Source organism: Gossypium hirsutum, chromosome A08 (genome assembly GCF_007990345.1).
Source record: "Gossypium hirsutum isolate 1008001.06 chromosome A08, Gossypium_hirsutum_v2.1, whole genome shotgun sequence".
In the NCBI taxonomy this organism is placed as follows: Eukaryota; Viridiplantae; Streptophyta; class Magnoliopsida; order Malvales; family Malvaceae; genus Gossypium; species Gossypium hirsutum.
The window spans coordinates 113,022,255-113,047,002 of record NC_053431.1 but is presented as its reverse complement, the minus strand read 5'-3'; the positions used below and the strand labels follow the sequence as shown (position 1 = coordinate 113,047,002).

The following is a 24,748-nucleotide window of genomic DNA, read 5'->3' as shown; positions in this document are numbered from 1 at the left end:
CCTGACAATGAAGAGACCTCTATTGATTATGTCATGTCTGGTATAAAATGGAACCGAAATCAAATCGACGTCGATGATATTTTTGCATGCAATGTAGCACTAGATGTTATAAATAATAAAGAGGATTATGAACCAAAATCGATTGAGGAATGTAAACAAAGAGATGATTGGCCAAAATGGAAAGAAGCAATTGAAAATGAATTGAAATCGCTAGTGAAAAGAGAAGTGTTTGGACATGTAGTCCGTATACCTACAGGTGTGAAACCAGTAGGATATAAATGGGTTTTTGTGCGTAAAAGAAATGAAAAGAGTGAAATTGTAAGGTATAAGCATGTTTAGTTACACAAGGATTCTCACAAAGACCTGGAATTGATTATGAGGAGACATATTCTCCTGTGGTGGATACAACTACATTTAGATTTTTTATAAGTCTGGCTATAAGAGAAAGGCTTGATTTACGCCTAATGGATGTAGTAACAGCTTATTTGTATGGCCCACTGGATACTAACATTTATATGAAACTCCCTGAAGGATTTAAACTGCCTGAAGCAGTGAGTTCAGGTTCTAGAGAACATTATTCGATCAAATTGCACAAATCCCTTTATAGATTGAAACAATCCGGCCGCATGTGGTATAATCGCCTAAGCGAGTATTTGTTGAAAGAAGGATACAAGAATGATCCAATTTGCCCATGCATTTTCATTAAGAAGTTTGGATCTGGATATGTAATTATTGCAGTATATGTTGATGATTTGAATATCATTGAAACTCCTGAAGAGATCCAAAAGACTGTTGAGTGCTTGAAGAAAGAATTTGAAATGAAAGACCTTGGAAGAACGAAATTTTGTTTGGGGTTACAAATTGAGCACCTAAAAGAAGGAATCCTTGTGCATCAATCAACGTATATTAAAAAGGTGCTAAAGAGATTTTATATGGATAAGGCACATCCAATAACTACCCCGATGGTTGTAAGATCACTTGATTCAAGTAAAGACCCTTTCCGTCCTCGGGAAGATAGTGAAGATTTTCTTGGTCCTGAAGTGTCATACCTCAGTGCAATTGAGGCATTAATGTATCTTGCTAGCCATACCCGACCTGATATATCTTTTTCTGTAAATTTGTTAGCAAGATTTAGCTCATGCCCAACTCGGAGACATTGGACTGGAGTAAAACAGATATTTTGTTATCTCCAAGGCACAAAGAATGTGGGTCTATTTTTCCCTAATAAATCCAAGACAGAGTTGATTGGTTTTGCAGATGCAGGATTTATGTTAGATCCTTATAATGGAAAATCACAAACTGGATATGTTTTTACATATGGAGGTACTGCAATCTCTTGGCACTCAATGAAGCAAACAATTGCAGCAACCTCGTCTAATCATGTAGAAATCTTAGCAATCCATGAAGCAAGTCGTGAATGTGTATGGCTTAGATCTATGATCCAGCATATAAGGAATAATTGTGGTTTATCATCTGGAAAGGAAGCTACAACTGTCTTGTTTGAAGACAACACAGCATGTATTGATCAGCTCGATAGTGGATACATCAAAGGTGACAGAACAAAACACATTGCACCAAAATTCTTCTTCACTCATGACCTCCAGAAGATTAAGGAGATAAAAGTTAAGCAGATCAGTTCAAGTGAGAATTTAGCAGATTTATTCACTAAGGCGCTTCCTACATCAGTGTTTCAGAAGCTTGTTTACTACATTGGAATGCGTCACCTTCGAGATCTCAAGTGATGTAGCCATTAGGGGGAGTTAATACGCGCTATACTCTTTTTCCCTTAACCTTGGTTTTATCCCACTGGGTTTTCCAGGTAAGGTTTTTAAAGAGGCAGCATATCAAGCGTATAATTATGTACTCTTTTTCCTTCACTAAGTTTTTGTCCTACTGGGTTTTTCTTAGTAAGGTTTTAACGAGGCATAATTAGATAATGAATATCCAAGGGGGAGTGTTATAAAATATTTATGTGGATGTCATTATCATCCCCATAAGTTATAAAACTCTTCCTATACCCCATAAGTTATGAGACTTTTCCTATACCCCATTAATATGGGAGATAAAAGGTCATGACCTTTTACATGCCCTATAATAATTAGAGAGTTACTTTTAACCCCTATATATATGGGGCTCATGTACTCATGAAAAATATATATAAAAAAGAAGATACACTCTCTCTTCTATATTCTCTCTACACTCTTTCTTCTATCACATTTTAATTTATTATTTCTTTATTATTTCACAACAGTTTTGTTGTTTTTAAAGAGTTTTTTCTTAATTTTTTTTTCTTTCGGAAACTTATAAAACGTGTTATTCTTTTATTATTTTTCTTAAAATATTCTAACAATTTTCCACATATTTTAATAAAAACATTTAACTACTATTCAGATATATATGTGCATAATGTAAGTGTCAATGGTTTTAACTTACATTTTGTGTTGAACAATTTTTGCTCCAGAATCAATATTAAATTAAGTCTTTAACTAAGATTTATTTTTGGGGAAAAAAGTATTGTGTAATGATCCAGTTTCAGTGGTACCAAAAAATTCAATTTTAGGGCTAAATTCCTTAAATCGAGTTAGCAAAAATATGATATTGAATAGTTAAGTATTGAGTACGGAATTGTAGAGTCGAATTATTAAGTATTAATGAATTAAATTGTCTATTAAAAATAGTACAGAGACTAAATTATAAAAATATAATCATTAGTGAGTTTTAATTGGAAAAAAATATTACTTAAATCAGTGTATAAGTTTTGATTTAGTTTTCATTGTTGAGAAATTTTGATATTAAGCATTCAAGACATGCAGGAGTAATTTTAGATAAAATCATAGTAGAAGTAAGCTAAAAATGTGATAAAAATTATTAATTCAAGCTTCAATTTGTATTTAAGTAATTTAGTTAATTATATATTAATAAGGGCTAATTTGTAAAGGATAAAAACTTTACAATTTGTTAACAAATAATGATTGTAAGAGGTCCTTATACTATATTTAATAAACCGAATTTAAATTCGATTGGGTAAATTGTGGGTTACGCATGTTTCAGATATTAAGGTGTTTAGAGACTAAATTGAATAAAATGCGTTCATGAATATAATGTGTTGAATTGGGTTTGAATTATATGATTAATGAATTTTCTATATCTGAATTTATTGTATGCAGTTAAAGATAACGTCGAAACATCAAAAAGTAAAAGGAAAGGCAAAATCGTCGACGAATAGCTATATCTTAATTTTCTTAAGTTTTTATTTTCTTTCATAAACTTACAAAACATACTATTCTTTTATTAGTTTTATTAAAATGTTCTAATTATTATTAAAATATTCTAAAAGGCATAATATAAATGGGGGACATCAAAATTTGTTTATATAGTTCGATTTCCCTACGTTTGCGGAGCCTAACTCAATGAGAAGAATTCACTATCTTTGAATCAAAGCAACTGGTGACCTTAATTCTAACACACCCTAGTGAAGAATCCTCACTGTACGGGCTCAATTTTGCCCGGCCCGTTTAAACAAAAAAAAACCAAAAATAATAACAGTTCATGTTACATTAAGACCCAAAACCAAGCCCAGCACCTAAGCCCGATAGGCCCGATGCCTAAACCAAGTTCAGCCAACCGAAACCCTAGCGCCGCGCCTCCCTTCTGCCAACCACGTGCGTTCTCGGCGCAAACATCGCTCGAGGGACGGCTCTGCCCGTCCTTTGCACCAAAAAGGAAACCCCCGCTTGTTTATTTCCTCCCAAGCTGCAAGCAAACTAAAAGAGGGACAACGGAAGCAACAACACGAAAAGAGAACAGTAGAAACAAGATGTGTTTTCGGCTATATAGCTAAGAGCAAAAAATGTAAATTTTTTTAGAGACGCATATTGAAATACAAAAAAAAGAACCAGAAATAAAGAGGTGATTTCAAAATCTTTTTATCTATTGATTTTATTGTTTCCTTTGATTTGTTTTGCGATTTTAGCATAAAAATGAGAAAATAATACCTGAATCGACGCCGATGAGAGTCCAAATATTTCAAAAGCAGGGAGATATGGACGAGGGTCAAACGGTGTTAAGTTCTTTTTCATTCTTCGAATATTTCTTTTTTTTAAAGAATAGAGTAGGATTTGAAGCCCTTTTTTTAAGAATAAGAAAAAAGAGAAAGAGAAAACTTACTAGATCTCCATAGTTGCGGCCTCCGGCAACAAGATCTGGTCACTATTCGTGCATCAACGGCCACCAAGCATGGAGGTGGTTCGGTGGCTGTGAGCTAAATGAAACCCTAGCAGAGTGGGTTAATAGCCCCCCCCCCCCCCCTTTATTAAAAAATTGGCCGCATTTGAAAAAAATAAAAAAAGAAAGGGTTTTAAGTTACTTGTAAAAAGGAAGGCATGCACTTCAACCCGTTTAACAGGCCTAATCTGCGCCTTTTAATTGAAAATGGGGGATTGTGCATTAGGTCCTTCCTATTTGCGCAAGCATTCAATCATGCCTCATTTATTTCACTTCTTTTTCTAATTTGGCTTTGAAACTTACGCATATTGGCAATTCGGTCCGAGCGTTTCCTTTAAATGGGAAATTTCCCACTTTAGTCCCTCTACCTTTTCTGTCCTTTTCATTTAATCCCATATAGCTTTGTTTCCTTTTTTAAAAATTTTTACCTTTTATTTTATTTTATTTTTTATTTGGTCCTTGGCCCAGGTGGATGAAACGCTGCGCATAGAGGGCTGGGAATATTTTCCCAATCAGCCCCTCGTTCTTTATGCGCATTTCTCCTTGGTCCTTAGTGGCCTATATTTTTATTTTATAATTTGCATCTTAAATTTAATTCAATTTCAACTTAGTCCTAATTTATTTATACGTTCACCTATTTATTGGTTTATATATACCTATTGTCCATTTATTTATCAATGTATATCACTAGTTTATGTCATTGAAATCATTTCATAATTCCTTTATTTCCTTTCGATTTTCATTTACCTTGGTTATTATTATTTTAATATCTATTATTGTTTTATTATTTATTCATTCATCATTCTTTTATTTTTTTATTTTTTTATCATTTTATTTCATGAATTACTCAATCTATTTATATTTTCATTATTGTTGGCGGTGGATTATTTATTCTATTAATGTTATTATGATTATACTATTAACCTAATTTAGTTAATATTTAATATCTATTTATTTGTTTATTCATTTATTCATTATTATTTTTATAGATTGGATTTATTTTTATTTCTACCCTCGTTATTATCTTTTTATCATATGTTTGTGTATATCTTCTATACCTTCAAATGTTATATTATTTATTTTATTATTACTATTATTATTGGCACTATTTTTGAATATATCATGTGTTTTAAACTATCATCAATTTTAAATATTTCACATATATTATCTCTCCTAAATCATCATATGTAGTATTCATTTTGAAATTTTTATATGTATCTTTGTACTCTAAATTATTATATACATATATACACATACTTTTTACTTTAACGGTTTTTATATATTGTTTTATCTCAAATTTTTCTTCATTTATTCTAAACGTTTTATACATTATTCATGTTAAACCATCTTATATATATTTTAAGTTTTATATGTTATTTTGTTATACTATTTTATATGTAAACGATTTCAAATTCTTTTATTATTTATCACAAATCTTTTATCATTATTTACCTTAAGATTTCATATATATTACTTATATTAAATTGTTTTACATACTTCTTATATATTATATATTTTCAAAATTATTTTTACATATTATTTATTTTAAATTTTTTCCACATATGATTTATTTTAAATCTTTGTGTATATTATCTATTTTAAAGTTTTATATGTATTACTTGGTTTAAATTATTTTATATGTTATTTACTTTAAAATTTCTTATATATTATTTATTTTAAATTTCTTTTTACATATTATTATTTTGAGCCTCTTAATATTTATTTTAAATTTCTTTATATATATTATTTTAAACTTGTCTTATTCTTATTTAAATTTGTCTTATACAACTTATTTTAAAATCTCTTATTCGTTTTAAATTGTTTTATTATTGTTCATTTTAGGTTTTTTCATATAGTATTTATTATATATATATATTACCTATTTTAATATTTATATATATATACTCTATTTTAAATTGTTTTACATATAGTCAATTTTAAATCTCCTTTTTCACATTATTTAATCTCATTATCATTTTGAAATTGTTTTACATCTTATTCGTTTTTATTTGCTTTATACCTTTTAGATTATTATTAAATTCATTTGTCTTTAATTGTTAATTTTAATATTTAAATGATATACCTTGTTTGATTATTGTCATTATGTAAATTTTGATTCGTTTATTTCGCAAGTTTACATTACTGTTATTCATTTGTATAATGTAGTGTCCATGTATATTTGTCTTATATTCATTACTATATTTTCATATCATCGCTCATGAATCAAGTCTCGTTACATTCATCCAATAAATTGTTTTATTTTTAATCCAAACGAATAACGCACTTTATTAAACATTATACTCGCTATATTTCACAAAAAAAAATTTCTAAATGAGGCAATGTTTTGTGTTATGGAATATTGAGGAATTGTACCCTAACTTACAGGGTTTCAGTTTTCTCGTTAGTTCTAAATAGCCAAACATCCTTTTGAGTTTTAAAATACACGGGATTCCAATTTAAATTAAAGACAAACTTGCGCTCGGGAATTCATGATATCGTGTCCTAACTTACGGGATGTGATACTCCGATATCTCGAGACGAGGAAGTCTTTAACGATCGTTTTGAGCTAATTCAAGTGTTTTTTAATCGATGTTAATAAAAAAGTATTGTATTTTAAATCCATTCTCGATTTTCAACTTTCGACTCTAGGACAATAACTAATTAATTTGGTACCAATTTTGGGCGTGACAAGGGTGCTAATCCTTCCTCGCACATAACAAATTCCCGAACCCATTCTCTCGAGTTTCGTAGACCAAAAACAACATTTGCATAAACTAAAACGTTTTATTAAAACAAAGGTGGTCTGATCACACCTAATAAAGATCGGTGGCGACTCTCGTTTTAATTTTCATTTTCAAACTAAGTCGATTCCCGTTTTCAAAAAAATGGTTTCGACACTCACTTTTGTATCTCAAAGACTAGATCTATCACCACTAAATTCTCCTCCTAAGAACTTTTTCTATAAAACCACAACACAAAGGTTTTACAATCACAAATGCACTCTAACAAATAATGTTCCTCACTTAAGCAGATCAGTGCTCTCAATAATCAGTATATCAAGCTATACAACTCTTTCAATTATATAGAGTTTGTGAGACTTGCTAACATAATAAAGATCAATCACAATCCCTTTTAAACAACAGCTAAAATAGTTAAATATAATATAATATAATATAATATAATATTAACAACTAAGGTAAAAAAGACTGTAGGTGAATAAGTCTTTAAAATTCTGATTCGATCTAAGGAATTTGATATACTTGATTAGATCCAATCTGATCTTCTAAATAAGTTTCTCCAAATGAATTGATCTTCATTGATTGACTTGATATTCATTCCACAATATTAACACAACTCAAAAATTTGATTCAATAAATTACTAATTTTCCAAATGTGACAAGTTAATGTTTTATCATAGTGGTGAACAAAGTAAACACATCCCCTAATATATTACAACAACTTTAAATATTTCAACATACTAGTATGATAATTTTTATAGAAGTTAAAAGAATTTTTATCTCTCATTAACATGCAAGTGGCGATACAATAATAAACGAAGAAATTGAATAAATTTAGGTGGCTCAGCGTCCGCGTTATACCTTAAATCAGCTTTCTTTATTCACCAACATAAATATGGGTTAGCCTTTGGTTAACCAATTGAGCTTGGTTGAATCAAGAAAGGTACAAATGGAAAGCATGTGAGAATAATGGATGTGCTTGAAGGGGAATACTCCATGAAATCAACTTCCTTAAAATTAATTTGTTCGGCAGAGATACGAGTAATCGTGAAGTTTGAGTTTGATAATTCACAATCCAATTCCCCACTTGGCAGTACCAAGATCCTCCTTGGCAATTTCTAGGCTCCCATTTCTTCTTTTAATGAAATACTTACTACTATTTTTTTTCTTTGGTCGGTTAATAATTTAGTCGTTTAAAGGAACCAAAATCAACTATAACATGGATATGATGATCTCTTCCATAAAAAATTTGGAATAAAATTAAATCCACTCATATTGAATACATAGTTGAATCTAAATAACACAAATTATTAGGACCGACGATTGACACACTGCCTATGATAACGAGGGGAGGGGGGGTGGAATAATAAAACTACCAATGTTGCTTGAAAAAAAAGGTGATGTTGAGTTTTGTCATAACCAAAGAAATTGAAAGCCTTGTTTCAAGGGAAAATGGCCTATAAAAATAAACAACGCACTGCCAGTTAAGAAACCTCCAATGCCATTTCTTTGTCGAAAATCATAACGGGGATGTGCCTTTAAACAGCATTATATGATTATTTGGTTGAAGCAGACAAAGTAGTCTCACCAATCTGACTTTAATTCAAAGATAAACAATGAAATAAGGACAAGTTTGATTGTCTTACAATTATCATTTGCTTCTCTCATTACCCCATCTGAAATGACCCCATTATTGAAACAACCCTTGACGCCTTTATCTTTGCTTTTTACTTGTTTTATTGTTGAATGTTGTTGTATTCAAGCTAAGCCAAGCCTACCCCTGTGGATTGATGTGATATTTACACTGGAGACTGTTGGAATTTTTATCCAACCGCACTACTTATTTCTCGCTCTACCAACAATTTATTGACTAGTCCGAGGGTGTAGAAATAAATATTTTACATTAATGTTGATGTCATTATAAAATTAATTTGTGGTTTACTTTTTTTAATATAATTGAAAGTAGGAAGCGACTATATTTAAATATAATACTTTTTTTTTATTGAGTTTTAATTCGATTAATATTGATATTGTTGTTAAAATAGGAGAACGTGGATTTGAATAGGCTGAAACTTATTTAAAGGCTGGGGAGAGGCTATAAATAATTTTAAATATTGTATTAAAAAGAACAGATATAATATCAAAATAATGGTGGAATGTAGTTTCTTCTCATCCGTACAACATCTTCAATTTGTTTCTCCGTTGGACCATGAAGCAATGGGCCTTCATTTTAATAATAAAAAGAGAATGGGGAAATTGTTAACCAATAGAAATGGTGTGAGCCCATGTCTCTGTTCTAGTAGGAAATAGGAATTGGTTTTATACTTCAATTTCAAAGGATGTTTAGCCGGGTTTCTTTTTTTCTTTTTGTATTTTAAGAGAAAAAGGAAAATTCATAATTTATAATTGGTGTAATTAGATAATATCTTATGTAGTTTTTGTATACATAAAACATTATGAGATTTGCTATATTTTGTATAATTAGGTAATGTTGTGCTATTTGTATAATTACTAAGACATTATGAAAGTAGTAATATTTCGTATAATTTGATAATGTTTTTGTAATTTTATAAAATAAAATAAAAATATAATCACAGCTTCAACTTCAAAAAAAAAAATTTATTTTAGCCTTTCATTTAATTTTTCGTCTCTTTTAACCTTTAAACTCGCATTATTTGTCAAATCAACTCAAAATAGATGAGAAAAATATGGAATCCACATGTATGCCACATCAGCAATTAATTAATTTTCTAAATTTAAAAAATATTAATAATATTTTTGAATATTTTTTTACTTTTTTTTATTTAAAAAAAAAGTAATTAATTGTTGACACGTATGACACATTAGATAAGTTAACAAACATTAACTTTCTGATCCATTTTGTGGTGATTTAACAAATAATATAAATTCAATGGCTAAAAGAGGCCAAAATTTAAATGGAGAGATAATATGACTTTTTTTTTTTGTAAAGTTGGAGTGTATTTAACTGGGTTGATGTCACCAAATAATCAGGTGTCAACTCAATTGTAAAATTACCAAAAGTACATTTCTTTTACAAAATAACAAATATTATTTTGAGGGTGCTTTATGCATGCATTATCAACCAACTAGTCACCAAAGGACTAGTGGCCCAAAAAGCCTGATTCCAATCAACCTCCCATTCTCCCAGAAAGGGCCTTGGTCAATCATCTCTATGACCTAGCTACCTACTCCTTTTGGAAAGGTCTCGTCCACTTGTTTTTTAGGACAACCGTTTTTCTGTTAAGAACGTGGCTTTTAGGCCACCTAACAACCTTGTACCACAACTCAGAAGTAATGGCAAAATGAGTCACATCACAGTCATCCTCCTCATGCACTCCACGATAATATCTTGATAGCAGGTTCACCATGTTAACACTACCAAACACGGAGCCTCCCCCTATATACCCCTCAAAATGACGAAGAAAGGATCAACCCCTAAGTATTATAGCCACCTTATTATCCTCAGCCTTTTACTTTGCACATAACCTCCTTACTCACATGCCTGTACTTGACATTTTTGAGGCCTTTGGTGAAATAATAAATTGAGCCTTTTCAAAAAAAATATATAAAATGTAATACAATAAAATAAAACCATATACTAGTAATTTCATTAAAATAATATGCTTTATGACATTAAGCGAATAATATATATTTCTAATAAAATTAAAAAATATTTTTTCATTCAATCTACTCCTATGTCATCAACTACAAAAAATAATAAAAAAATGGGTCTACGAGCATTCTGAGATGCAAAATCATTAATTATAACATCAACATTAGTGTTTTTCAAAAAATCCTTCTTGGTTGATAAAACTACCAACATGTTTGAAATAAACTAACCATTTTCTATTGTTAATCTCACTATTACTCTCAACTTGCTAGAAAAATAAACATATGAAAAATGCCTATTATTATTATCGAGAGGAAAATCAAAATTCATTCCTCTTATAGGCCCTTTTTCAATTAAATTGTCTCTTGTTTTGTTATCAAGATGAGCCTAATTTCTAGGATCATAAATATTCAAAGAAGGAATTGTTTGTTCTTTATCAATGCCAATATCAGGAGGAATTGTTTGTTCTTCATTAAGACCAATATTTTCAATATTGGATACATTTGGCATATCATTAGGCTCGTTTGGATCATTAATTTCATCATTCTCATTTATATCATTATGCAAACTTTTATTTGATTGATCCAAATTTTCATTAAAAACTACCTTTTTAAAAACAAATTTATCAATAGCATTTTGCTGTGATTTTTTTAACTTTTCAGCACGTTTTTTTTCCCTTTTTTTTACTTCTAGATAAATGTTTTTTAGGTAACATTATATATAAGAGATAAATCAGATACTCAAGTAACATAAGAAAATAAAACAATAGCACATGATAGAAGAATTCTAAGTTGAATATTTGTTTTCATATTTTCTAATTCCAAAAGTCAAATTAAGTCACTGAAATTCTGTAAATATAATTATAATAATTAATTACGAATAGATACTGTAATTAACAATATCCAATTATTTTGCGAGGAAAATGCAAAAAAAAATTAAATAAGTAACAAAAACAACTCAAATTTAATTTGCATAAAGTCATAAAGAAAGTGTATGTAGTAGTATATTGTACTATGATTCATCAGAAAAGGACTTAGGGGAAGAAGTTAAATATAAGGATGACTTAATGTCTTTATTAGTTAAAACCCAAAAATATCTTCAAATTAAGAAAGAAAATATTACAAGAAAGAAAAGGAAGGAGGAAGAATTATACCTGCAATAATGGTAAATCCAACAGAACGTGGATGGGAGGCTCTCAATCTCTCAAATATAAAGTAAAAATTATTAACTTTAATTGATTGATGCTAATGACTGATAAATGGTATATTACTCAAATCATTTGGACCTATTTAATTTGTAGAAAATTTCTTATGTTGTCATGGTTATGGGAAAATAAAGAAGACTGAATGCTAATAATGTAGATTTTTTTAGGGAAAATTGAAATTCTTTTTAAACTTTAATGGTAGGAGTTGGAATTTGGGAATTAGAAAAGGTTTGGAGAAGTCAAGGAGTTGAAGATAAAGTATTTATGGCTAAGAATTGAAAACAATAAACATTTAATTAATTTATTTTAGTTTAAAATATTTTTCCGCACATTAAGTTAAATAAATAAATATTTTTGGGCCATTTTATCTTTGAGGCGATTGCACTTCAAAAGAGCCCCCAGGGATGGCCCTGTTTATTCACTTACTTCCTTCAGCTCTTCACCCAGCTTTCGTGAACCAGCCTTCCTCAACGCCACTTCAACCTTATTTGTTATTTACTTTTGGACGATTGTTTAACAAAAAAGAGAGATAAGAGAGAAATATTGTGAATTATATGAAATGCCTTACCTTTCAAATTATGACATGCATGAATTGGAGTGTATCTTCGAGATAGTAATTTAAAGATAAAAAAAAAAGAATTATATACAATAGGTTTAAATATGCATTTAATCTCAAAATTGGCACATTATTTAAAATAGTATTTATGATTTTTATAATTAAATTTAAATTTTAAAAATATTATTTATCATTTAAATTAAATTTGAATTGGGTCAAGTTGAAGTGTAAAAATTCTTGTCCAACCGGCCAGACAAGCTATCCATCCCTTGATTAAGTCTACATTCAAGTCCATAACAAGTATTTTTTTTTTAATTTCAAAATATCATAGCAAAAATTTTTAATAATATTAACAAATAAACCTAAATTCAGAGGCGAAGCCAGAACAAATATTTAGAGGAGGCCGAAAGAAATTTTAATTTTTTATAGCCTATATATTTATAATTTTTAAAAGATTAAATCAAATTTTTATAATTTTAGGTTGGAGCTTAAGTACAATTTTACCTTTACTAATTTAAATTTTTTTAAAAAAATTAAGGGCCTAAATAAAAAAATTTAATTTTAGAGGGCCCTGCCTAAAATTTAAATTTAAGAAAACAAAAACATTAAATTTTTAAAAATAAAAATAAAAATATTAAATTTCAAGTTTCAAATTTCAAATTTCAAATATAAAAAATATATATTGTAATATTTATAATTTAATAAAAAATAATTAATTAATTATCTAACACAACCATTATAATCAAGAAAAGAATAAAACAATGGTTCATGATGAGATGAGTGGCTAATCGAGCATTAGGCATCTCCTCAAAAATGAAGCCTGAAAGGTGGAACTTTGAAGGTTCAGACTCGGTTTTATGGAAGCACAAGTAATTGTCAATTACAACCAATAAAATAGAAACACGACATGCTATACGAACTTGACACGTCTATCTAAGTGCTGCCACCGCACCAACTCTCACGCTGGAGCGGAAACTTCTATAAAATTTTACAATGCGCGTATCTCCGCCGCCTTATCCGGACATCCAACGGCCTACAACTCGCCAGAAAGCGATAGTCTCCGCATCAGATGCTGCTTTTGTTATTGTATGGGCCCCTCACATTTTATTTAAATTTTATTTTCCTTTGCGTACAAACAGGAGACATTATTTTTTCCTTTCTTTTTTTTTTTTTACCAAAAATGTGACTAACATTTGCTTTTCCTTAGCCCCACCCAACAACGTTGATATAACACTTCTTTATTCAAATCAGTGAATCATTACAAATGTGTGTTTATATATATAAATCTGCATATAAGAAGTCAATACAAATGTGCGGTTCTTTTATTCAATAATGTAAAAATTAATTACAAAAATAATATAATTATATATTATTTAGAGATTTTTTTAATTGTATTTTTGGGCGCCTCTAATATATTAATCCATGCCACCTTCAATTCTCCAAAATCTTCAAAAATATATATATATTTAACTATACTGACAATATATTGTCATTTAATTAAATAAAAATGATTTTAATTAAAAAAAACTCAATTTTTAGCCTTAAAAATAAGTTCTCTCTTTCTGCGTTCATCTCTCCATCTCTCGCTCCATTCATGTTCTTCAAAAAAATTTTTAATAATTCTTTTTCAATAAAAAGTTTGATCTCAATCTCCTCTTTCCACTGAACAATATTGGTCTTGTATTGGTAAAAAACACAAAACATCTCCCTTCTCAATCAAAACTAAAGGTGTGCATGGGACGGGTCGGGTCGGATCCAACTAAAAATTTAGGCCCATTTGTTAGGTCCGGGTCAAGCCCAAAAAATGGGCCTAAAGTTTTGCCAAAGCCCTACCCGAATAAAAATGTTAAAACTCGAGCCCGACCCGGCCGCCCATATTATTTTTTATATAATTTTAAAATATATATAAACTATCAAAAATACTAAAAACATCAAAATAAATATTTCTTAACATATTGAAAATAAATTTTAAAAAATATGTATACTTAAATAACACTAAAATAGATGCAACTTAACAAGCAAATGCTTCTAAAATAATAACAAAATTAACAAATGTGTTTAAAATAATAAAATAAATTAACAATAAAATAAAATTTATACAATATCCAAACAATAACAACAAAATAGTAGCAACATAATAGTAAAATAATAGCAAAATAGGGAGAAAATAATAAAGAAATAATATTAAAAAAATAGATTTTTTGTCATGTAGTAAATTCGGGCCTGGCTCTGGCAAAAAATGCTTTACCTGAGGCTCGGCCCGTTTTTTAAACCGGCCTAATTTTTTTGCCCAAGCCCATTTTTTGTGCCTATATTTTTGCCCAAACCCTCCCAAATTTCGAGCGGACCTTCAGGCCGGGCCGGGTGGCCCGGCCCATGCACACCTTTAATCAAAACCAATTCTTTTTAATTTAATAGAAATGTAGCGTTTAACACATTAGCAACATCTAGAAAACAACCTATTTTTGTAAATAATATATAACTCATGCTATTTTTATAATTAATCCTTTTATACAATTTTGATAAAAAAAATACTAAATATATTGATAGTAAGAATAGTATTAATATATTATAGGCATAATGCCAGTTTATCCTTTCTTGATTTGATTTTTATTCTTTTCTTAGTTAAATTTGGTCTTAACTTTTTTAAAAGAATTAAATTTGACTATCAATCTTTTAAGAGAGAGTCAAAATGATGTTCTTTTAATGGAAATACCGGCTAAAATGTTAAAATTTTAAATATAATTGTCTGCTTGGCAATCCACATATATTCTATGTTTTTTTTCATGAACATTTTATAATTTTTTTTTAATTTTGATTTATTTACTTTTACAAACTTTATATTATTTGACTAACAATCTTTGAATTTTAAACTCCATATCATGAACATTCAAACATAGTAATATTAGCAATTAATACTAAAATCTGAATTAAAATTATTACTATTAGGATCGACCCGATTTAAGCAACAAACAAGTAAAAATAACAAAATAAATTGAGAAATTGAACACACAAATTTAACGTGGAAAAACTCCTCCAAAGAGGATAAAAACCACAGGCAAAGATAATTTTACTATAATGGCCAAAGAACGAAGAGTACAAAAGATGGAGATAAAAACTAAATCCCGAAAACCCGAAAACAAAGAACCCTCAAAACGTAAACAAAAAATTCTCTAAATGTGTTATGAGTTCTAATATCTAATAAGTGTATTTTCTAAGGTTGTAAAAGAGCCTATTTATAGGCTAAATTAGCAAGTCAAATAAACTATGCTAATAAATGGTAAATATATTATACTAATAAATACTAAATCTTCTAGAAAGAAAATATATTTTTATTTAACTTGACTTGCAAGCAATCTTTTAGAATTTGGGTCACATAACTCTAACAATCTCCACATTGACACGAATTCTTTCAATGCCATCTTTGCCAAAACCCGCCAGAAGCTTATCTTAAACTATGCAGGGAATTAACTGAGTTGAATCTATGCTTAGAAGCTGGAAGACTTCTAGCCTTCGACTTGTGCACTGCCAAATCAAAACTAACTCGGGTCTGATTTTCACGAATACAGTGCCCTAACTTTTCAAAACCTGCATCCAAAAGAGAATCTCTCTTCAACGAAACGGTCATACCTTTTTCCCTCCTATGACCAAGTTGCCTCCGCTCCAAACGAGTTGACTTCGACTCCGTAACGGACGAGGGACGTCCGATTTCATTGGTCACTGTAGAACCTTCCAGAATATAAAGACTGCCGGCTCTTTTACCTTTTAACAAAATGAGAGCTCCATGAGATACTTTAATGCCACTCGACTCGATGTTGATTTTGCATCCTTTCAAGTCTAAAATACTCAAAGAGATGAGGTTCTTTCGTAAATCAGGTACATACCTGACATCTGAGAGTGTCCTAATCGTCCCATCGTGTATCCTAATTTTAACAGTACCAATAGCAATTACCTTACTAGATGAATCGTTTCCCATGCGCACAACTCCACCTTCAACTGAACTGTACGTGGAGAAACATTCTCTATTGGGACACATGTGGAAAGAACATCCCAATTTAGGATCCACTCAGACGTGAGCTTGGAGTTATCACTCGTTGACTTTAATAAGAAATCATCACCGCCTTCATAAGCCAAATTAGCACCAACTACATCTTCTTCGTTAATCTCAGCAGCTCTTTTATTTTGCAGTTTATAGCAACCTGCTTTGATATGACCTAACTTTTTACAATAGCGACACATTTTGTTTAGTTTCTTTGATGCTACCAAAACGGAAGGTTACCTATCTGCCTTACTATCCAAACCAAACTCCATGTCAAGTTTGCCTCTACTCAACAAATGACCCTTCACATCTTCGAATGAGAGTTTGTCTCTACCATAAATCAGTGTTTCCCTGAAAGACTTGTACGAAGAAGGTAAAGAGCACAATAATATCATAGCTTGATCTTCTTCGTCAATATGAATCTCAACGTTCTTTAAATCATTTAAAAGAGTAATGAACTGATTGATGTGATCTCTAAGAAGCTCACCTTCGTTCATACGAAACGTAAATAGATGTTGTTTCAACACTAAACGGTTAGTCAGAGACTTAGTCACATAAAGAGTTTCCAACCTTTTCCACAATGCGAATGAGGTCTTTTCCATCAATACCTTTTGCAATAACGTATTCGCAAGGCACAACTAGATTGCAGACAAGACTTTTTCATCAAGCTCTGCCCATTCTGTTTGATTTAGATTATCAGGTTTTTTTCCAGTAACAATCTTTTTCAAGCCTGTTTGAACTAGAATTGTCATCATTCGAACTTGCCATAGATTGAAATTTGTCTCACCATCAAACTTCTCAATTTCAAACCTTGTTGCTGTCATCTTTGAATGGGCTAATTTATAAAAATTGAATTAGCTCTGATACCACTTATTAGGATCAACCCGATTTAAACAATGAACAAGTAAAAATAACAAAATAAATTGAGAAATTGAGCACACAAATTTAACGTGGAAAAACTCCTCCAAAGAGGATAAAAACCACGGGCAAAGATAATTTTACTATAATGGCAAAAGAATAAAGAGTACAAAAAATGGAGATAAAAACTAAACCCCAAAAACCTGAAAACAAAGAACCCTTAAAACGTAAACACAAAATTCTCTAAATGTGTTATGAGTTCTAATATCTAATGGGTGTATTTTCTAAGGTTGTAAAAGAGCCTATCTATAGGCTAAATTAGCAAAGTCAAATAATCTATAGTAATAAATGCTAAATATATTATACTAATAAATACTAAATCTTTTAGAAAGAAAATATATTTTTGTTTAACTTGACTTGCAAGTAATTTCTTAGAATTTGGGTCACACAACTTTAACAATTACTTTTGGATATCAAAATATGTATTTTTAACCAAATACAAATATGCCATATTAAATTAAGAAAATCTCAAGTACCGTATTAAAAAAATTGACAAATTTAAATATTAAATTATGTATTAAACTTTTATATAAAAATATAAATATTTAAAGAAGCGAGTCTGTTTTTGAACTTTTAAATCCTATGTAATATTGAAATTCGGAAATTGGTTAAATAGTTTTGCATTTAAACATCACTACAGCAAAACAGGTTTTTAGCAGCGTTTTTTAGGCCTACAACGGCGCTAAAGGTCTTTCCCCAAAAACGCCACTAAAAGTCATGACCTTTAGCGGCGCTTTCCCTAAAAACGCCACTAAAGACATGATCTTTAGCGACACTTTTCCCAAAAACGCCACTAGAGACCATATATATTTCAACTTCCTTTTTAATCATTTCATATTCATTCTTACCTTAAATGATCATACAAAATTTAAATAACCTAATAATGGACACATTTTAAATTGTTTTTGAGTTCAAAAACATTAATAAGAGAACTTTTCATTTGATCAAAATGTTCATAATCAATCTTTGAAAACCCAATCTAATGACTACAATACACTTTCTTCTAAAAAGTAAAATCTTTGAAACTTCTACCGAATAAACAACATGATGTTCACTAGAAGAAACTTTAACTACAAGCATACTACAATTACTTGTCAGTTTAATTCCAGCAGAGCTTTTTGATTGACCTACTCCAGACCTGTACAAGTACTTTTCAATTGAAGTTGCTGCACCCATGATCATACCTGAAATTGCAAAAACATAGAATCAATGAACTCATATAGAGTATAACAAATCATCTGTGAGCTTTGAAGTTTTTAAAATGCTACACAAAGAACTTACATAATTTATACATATTTATTTCTCTTTTTTTTTCTTGGCTATAGATTTTTCAAAATAATCAATAAAATTATAATAAATTCCACTTTTAGCATAAATTCAAGGGCTTATGCAACCAAAAAATCTTAAAATTTACCCTTAAATAAATCCATAGATCCCTATATTACTCCTATTAAATCCTTAACATTTAATTTACATTCAAGTAAGTTCTAACTCTGAAAGAAAAACACACTTGGAACTCTGCATTACGATTCTCAACCAACGATGGAAGCTGAGAAAGGCAAATTTCAGCAGCCATGTCCCATGCATCCCTGGAATATGCAGAAGAAAATTTTAAAATAAACAACTGAGAAACAAGTTGTAAAGTAAGTCAATATCCCTTACAGTACCACATACGGTACTGATGGGTGACCAAAGAATCATACGGCTTACATTTATAATCATTGGAATCAAGACGGTAGAAATAATTGCACAAAGTACTACAATCTAAGCAATAATTAGACAGATACAATTTTTAGTTACTTGTAAACCAAATAAGGAAAAAATGAACATTCAAGCCAATACAAATCACATTTTTAACTAAAAGACTCATTGAAGACTTATATGTAAGAAGAGCAAGAAAAAAAATGGAAAAAGAACAAAACCAAACCAAAACCAACGTCCAAGCATTCCATTTAAAAAAATAAAAGTTAAAATAATTTTAAAATTTTTATATGTTCTTTACTTTTTATAATTTTTATAATATTTTAAAAACCACAAATTTTGGAATTTTTATAAATATTTTGAATTTTAAAAATTATTTTGTATTTTTTGTTAAAAGAGATCAATTTACTCATTTTCAAAACTAACAGGGACCAAAGGGGTATTTTCACCAATTTACTATTCGAATTGTAAAATTCAACTCGACTCGAAACTAGAATTACCTATTCAAATTGACTCGAAGAAATCAAATAACTCGATTCAATTAATTTGAAATTTATTTTTTAATTTTTTTCAAATTGATTCGAGTTTTTCTCACCTCTATTATCATTAGTTTAATCTCTCTTTTAAAAAATAAAAAAATAAAACATATCATATGTGACAGGTATAGTAAACCTATCATCTAACAGGATCACATTTGGAGAGAGAGAAAAATACCCTAGTTTTCCAAACAATCAAAAAGAATGCAATAATTATTTTTATGATAAACTCATAGATATGGAATAAAAATAAAATAAAGCAATGAGATATTTTTGACATGATAATAAACTTAGCCCTTAATATATATATATATTTTATCACATTAATCTATTTTTGATTACTTCTACTCTCAATAGTTAAATTTTAGTTAAATTGTAATTTTTTATGAATGGAAAAGGTGATTGAACTACTAAAATTTTAGTAGCATTAATATGGTAGCCTGCATGAAAATTCAAGTATACTTTATTGTTGGCTTAGATAATTATTTTTAAAAACTTTTAAGAGCTTTTCAATTGATTTTTTGATTTTTTTACTATTTTTTACATATCTTTTTGAATTTTACAAATCACACGCTAATTGTCACTTAAATTTTTATGTTAGTGCCATTAAAATTTTAATAGTATAATTCACTTTTTTCATCTAAAAGAAATGGAATTAGATTAAATTTTAAAAAATAAAAGTTAAAATAATTTTTAAAAAAAACATCAATGTAAAAAAAAAGTCACTAGAAAAACCCACCTGGATAATTATTGTTCTAGATGTCCTCTTATCATCTCCTTCAATCCATGGGTCTGTATAGTTAATGCGGAATATAGAGTCGATTTGGCCCCTCTTCAAGGAATTATTAAGCTTTTGGTTTCTTCCAAACAAATTTCTATAAGAATATGCAAAGCTGCACATAGGACATAACAAATGAGACAAGATAAACAGCATAAAACATTGCATCAGATATATATAGAAGACTCAAATTCTTCTCCCTTTTGCCTCAAGAACAATAGGACAGAAATCAAGCAATGCTAAAGGCTCAAAACGACATAAACAGGTCAGTGAGATGAAACATAACATTTGTATGCACAAATCAAATGGAACCGCAAAAGGAGTGAGATGAATGGCACATAAGGAATCAGCCAGGAACTAGATATGCTATGTTACCTTCCAATAAGTCCTGATAAAGGGCCACTTGTAATCCTGCAAAATTACAGATCACTTGCATAAATATAATTTAAGATATACCACAGATAAATAAGTCCGGACTTTAGTAACTAAATTAGTAGAACATGTAGAATTGCAATTTAAACTAGCAAGACTTACCAGCTTGATATTCCACCACCAGCAGAAAAACCACCACTCGGACGTTCAACAACATTCATTACCAAATCAACTTTACCAGCATCTAAAATGTTTACAATCAAACGATAATAGACAAATAAAGGCATAGAAAAGCTCTGAAAATTTCTTTACTTGCAAACTATTACCGAAAAGAAAAAAGAGAAAAAGCATGTCATGTGATGCATTTAAAATCAATTAGCATCAAATCCTGTAAAGGAAAAAACAAATGTATTCCATTGGTTTCAAGTTTTCAACAAAAGCTTTGTACTACCCTAGCAACTAAAATAAGTCTTTATGGCAACTGAAAAGTAGAAAAAAGAAAATCTTACTGTCAAACCATAAAAAATTTTGACTTAATCTAGTTGACATCTTTGCTCTTTTTTGGGGGACTATTTATCCCTTGTTTTCAGTTCCTTTATACTATTATTTTTATTTTATTGCTTTTCATTATCTATCACACACACACACACAAAAAGCAACAACTAAAAGCACTTATAGTACAAAGCCTTTGTCTTTCTAATTTAATACTCAACTTTATTACAGCAATCCTCAACCAACCAAAGCCAATATTCAACAGAACATGTGTTCTTAGAAGCATCTTAGGACCATACACTCAAAAAAGATACAAGAAACCTTTATAAAAAGAAAGCGAGTTTGGGAGTATTTCAGACAAATAAAAATGGTAGCCATATTCTAAAAGCTTAAAGGAAATCCCATGTCAATCTATTCTCATATCTATTTTGAAGTCACTAAGAAAGATTTCCATCAATTACAATGGGAATAAACAAAGCAAATAACATTTAATTTGCTAATACTGCTGTTTACTATAACATGATTACGGTTACGCTAATCCATAATAAGAATCCAGAATAAACCAGTGCACATTCCTGTTATAACATAATATTTACAACCATAACAATACTAATCCAGAATAAAATTCAGTAGATATTCTTGCTATTGCATTATTATCACCCTGAAAATTCTGCATTAATCAAGTAAATGCATAAAACAATAAACCAAAAACTGACTAGGAGAATGCACATTAAATACATTTTCAGGAACACAACATACAATTTTGTGCAAACTTCTTTAAAAGATATACTCACTCACCTCCAGCTGGTTGAGGAATGATACTGACATCTATCATAAGACCCATAGTTGACACTGTATCCACATCTCTTTTCCCTTGAAGCATACTATACACCTATAAGAGGATCATTCAAAGGAAGCAACAAAAGATAGTCAGGACAGTGGTGCTTACCACAAGCACTCTTCTTTGATAAGAATATACTAGCTTCATGATTAATCATCAATTAAAAGTCAATGCATGTAACAAAAGTTGGACCTAGGGTCACCTGTCCCTTCTTCCCTTTAGTTGGTTCACCACTGAAACAATTACAAGCTTTTACGGTCATATATCCCAATACTAATAAATCCAAGAGTCTAATATACATGTTTGAGAGTCTGCCTATTTAAGTAAACAACACCCAAGTGTGGATAAAGCAAACTGAAGGAAGCTTCTTACGTCTTTCGATCAAGGAAGCGTATGGATATATTGTTGACCTCAGCTTCTGCAACTTGTAACCTTATAGTACCTCCAGAAAAAATATCAACTCCAGAAACCTATAAGGTCAAAGGACAGTTTAAAAAAAATGGTTTGTCTTCAAAGATTAACAAATAGAACATTTGCACGTACAAATTAAAGAACCCAGCAAGGCAAGGTACTAACCAAGCCAAAAAGACCACATTCCATATACCATCCATTGATGGAATTAATTACTTCATCCAAGCGCTTGAGATTTACCACTTTTCCTGCACAGCTTGACACCAAAAGTAAAAATAACGAAGGCCTCTTATGACCATAATTAACAAGCAGCTCATCAAGCTAATCATCTAAGAGCAAGTCTATCCATTGCAATGACCTAAAACCTAGCAGCTCAACTCCATATCAATTCTCTATTTACAATCCTATGATTGTTCAAAACAAGTAGGAAAAAAATAGAAACGACACCAAAATGTAAGTAAAATGAATTTGGCTTGAGACAACATACTTGAAACACCAATCTGATACCATCCCGCGTGTCAACGGCCACAGGCATACAGGAAGAGAAGTAACCGCTATCAATGATCCGGTGGACATCTTCCTGAACCTCCCGCACCGTCAAAGCAGAGTTGGCTGGGCAAGCTTTCAACGCGGTAAGGGCTTCCATTTCGAGGTCTTTCCACTCCAACTCCTCTCCATCTTTGTTACTGACAAGAACCTCGCTTATCAAAACCCTTTCCTCGTCATAACGACCAGCGGTAGTGGACTGTCCCTTCTGTGGCACCTCCGAGCCGGACTGGGTGGAGTCGAGAGAGTTGGGTTGAGACAGGGACAAGGAAGCGGAACATAGCAGAGGCGCATTAACAAGGTTGTAGGTCTGGGCGGTTAAAGAGAGAGACGAACAACATAGTAGGGGAGAGTGAGTGGATGTGGTAGGAGGGAGGGGGCGATTCCTAAGGCACCTGAAATGGAAGAAAGAATAAGAGGCACCAACGGGGGAAAAATTAAAGGTTTAACGGGGAAAATTTTGGGGATTAAACGCTTGATGTTTGAAGGAAAATATTTTTTTGCGGCCTTTTCATATAAAAACGCCACTATTATTTACTTTTTGCTGAGTTTTTCATCAAATAAAAAAAATGTTTGAATGTATAAATTTCCTTTTTAGACAAAATTTAAAATACTAATTTATTGAATTAGTAAAATTTATTTGATGATATAATGCTGAATATATGAATTTTCTCTGTAGACAAAGCCTGAAATACTAATTTAAATTTTTTTTTAGTGTTAGATTTATAAAAAAAAATGTTGACTTTTTTTGTCACTTTTGCTCGATTTGAATATAGTATTGAAGTCGAAGCTATTAATTTCCTTTTTACTTATTTGAAAAAGATAAAAATTAAAATAATAATTTATATTTTCTTTTGATTTAATGTATAATTTGGTACCCGAGTTTGATATTTTTTAGTATTTAATTCGAGTTTTAGAGTTAATTTGATGATAATTCATGTTTAGATAATAATATTAGTTATTAGTTTTTGCTAAAACAACCCTAAAATCATAATTAAATTACATCTATAAATGAAAATTTAAATAAATTCACAATTCACAATTGGCGTTGAATGTTAATTGCTAAGACTCAGTCAACAGTTGGGTGATATCCCAATACCATCAAACATGTCGTCTAATTTGTATGCCAACACACCAATGTTGTTCAATTGTAGTTTATGTTTCAAAGGTTTAGACCTTTTTCTTCCCTTTCAAACCCCATTCAGTTTTAAGCTAATTCTTTAATTGTATGTGATATCGTTTCAAACCCCATTCAGTTTTAATTTCATAAATTATTATGAACATAAGCTTTTACATTAATATCTATGTATATACACATCAACATCCATATGATGTTTTTTGGAGTTTAGGGTTTTAGGAGTTATATTTAGTGTTTTAGGGTTTTTAAGATTATATGACTTTTAGCGGCGTTTTATTGAAAGCGCCGCTAATGCTCTAGTTTTTAGCGGCGTTTTACCAAAAGCGCCGCTAATGCTCTGCTTTTTAGCGGCGTTTTACCAAAAGCGCCGCTAATGCTCTGGTTTTTAGCGGCATTTTACCAAAATGTCGCTATTGCTCCGTGTTTTATAATTTTTGCGGTGTTTTTTGATAAAATGCCGCTAAAAACGCCGCTAAAGCCCTATTTTCCTGTAGTGCATGTATAATCACTTCAATTTTTTCCATGGGTTTTCTCATGATTTAGCATTATGTGGATGTCAATCGCGACTCTTTCGAGTTTCTAATGATTGGAGTTCTCTAGAAATTGCTTTTAGTTAGGTGTCC

General features: G+C 30.3%; 1 protein-coding gene and 1 long non-coding RNA gene across 4 annotated transcripts; both read right to left on the bottom strand.

The window, feature by feature from the left end:
* Positions 1-3,345: 3,345 nt before the first annotated feature.
* Positions 3,346-4,430, bottom strand: LOC107920634 (uncharacterized). The gene is made up of 2 exons (XR_001690711.2): positions 4,168-4,430; positions 3,346-3,995 (listed from the first exon to the last, which is right to left on the bottom strand). It is a non-coding gene; the product is annotated as an uncharacterized lncRNA (long non-coding RNA).
* Positions 4,431-18,212: 13,782 nt separating this feature from the next.
* On the bottom strand, positions 18,213-23,471 carry LOC107918661 (outer envelope protein 80, chloroplastic). 3 transcript variants are annotated; one of them, XR_001690191.2, is made up of 10 exons: positions 22,929-23,470; positions 22,607-22,697; positions 22,403-22,500; positions 22,233-22,263; positions 21,988-22,081; positions 20,860-20,941; positions 20,701-20,736; positions 20,287-20,440; positions 18,821-18,899; positions 18,213-18,494 (listed from the first exon to the last, which is right to left on the bottom strand). XR_001690191.2 is itself a non-coding variant. In XM_016848246.2 (9 exons), the coding sequence occupies exons 1-9, from the start codon at positions 23,015-23,017 to the stop codon at positions 18,489-18,491; spliced, it is 681 nt and encodes a 226-aa protein (XP_016703735.1). In that variant the 5' UTR covers positions 23,018-23,471; the 3' UTR covers positions 18,213-18,488. The 3 variants fall into 3 exon arrangements, 1 of the variants encoding a protein (XP_016703735.1); XR_001690192.2 differs by having other exon boundaries at positions 22,607-22,689; positions 22,929-23,113; XM_016848246.2 differs by lacking the exon at positions 18,821-18,899 and having other exon boundaries at positions 22,929-23,471.
* Positions 23,472-24,748: the final 1,277 nt, after the last annotated feature.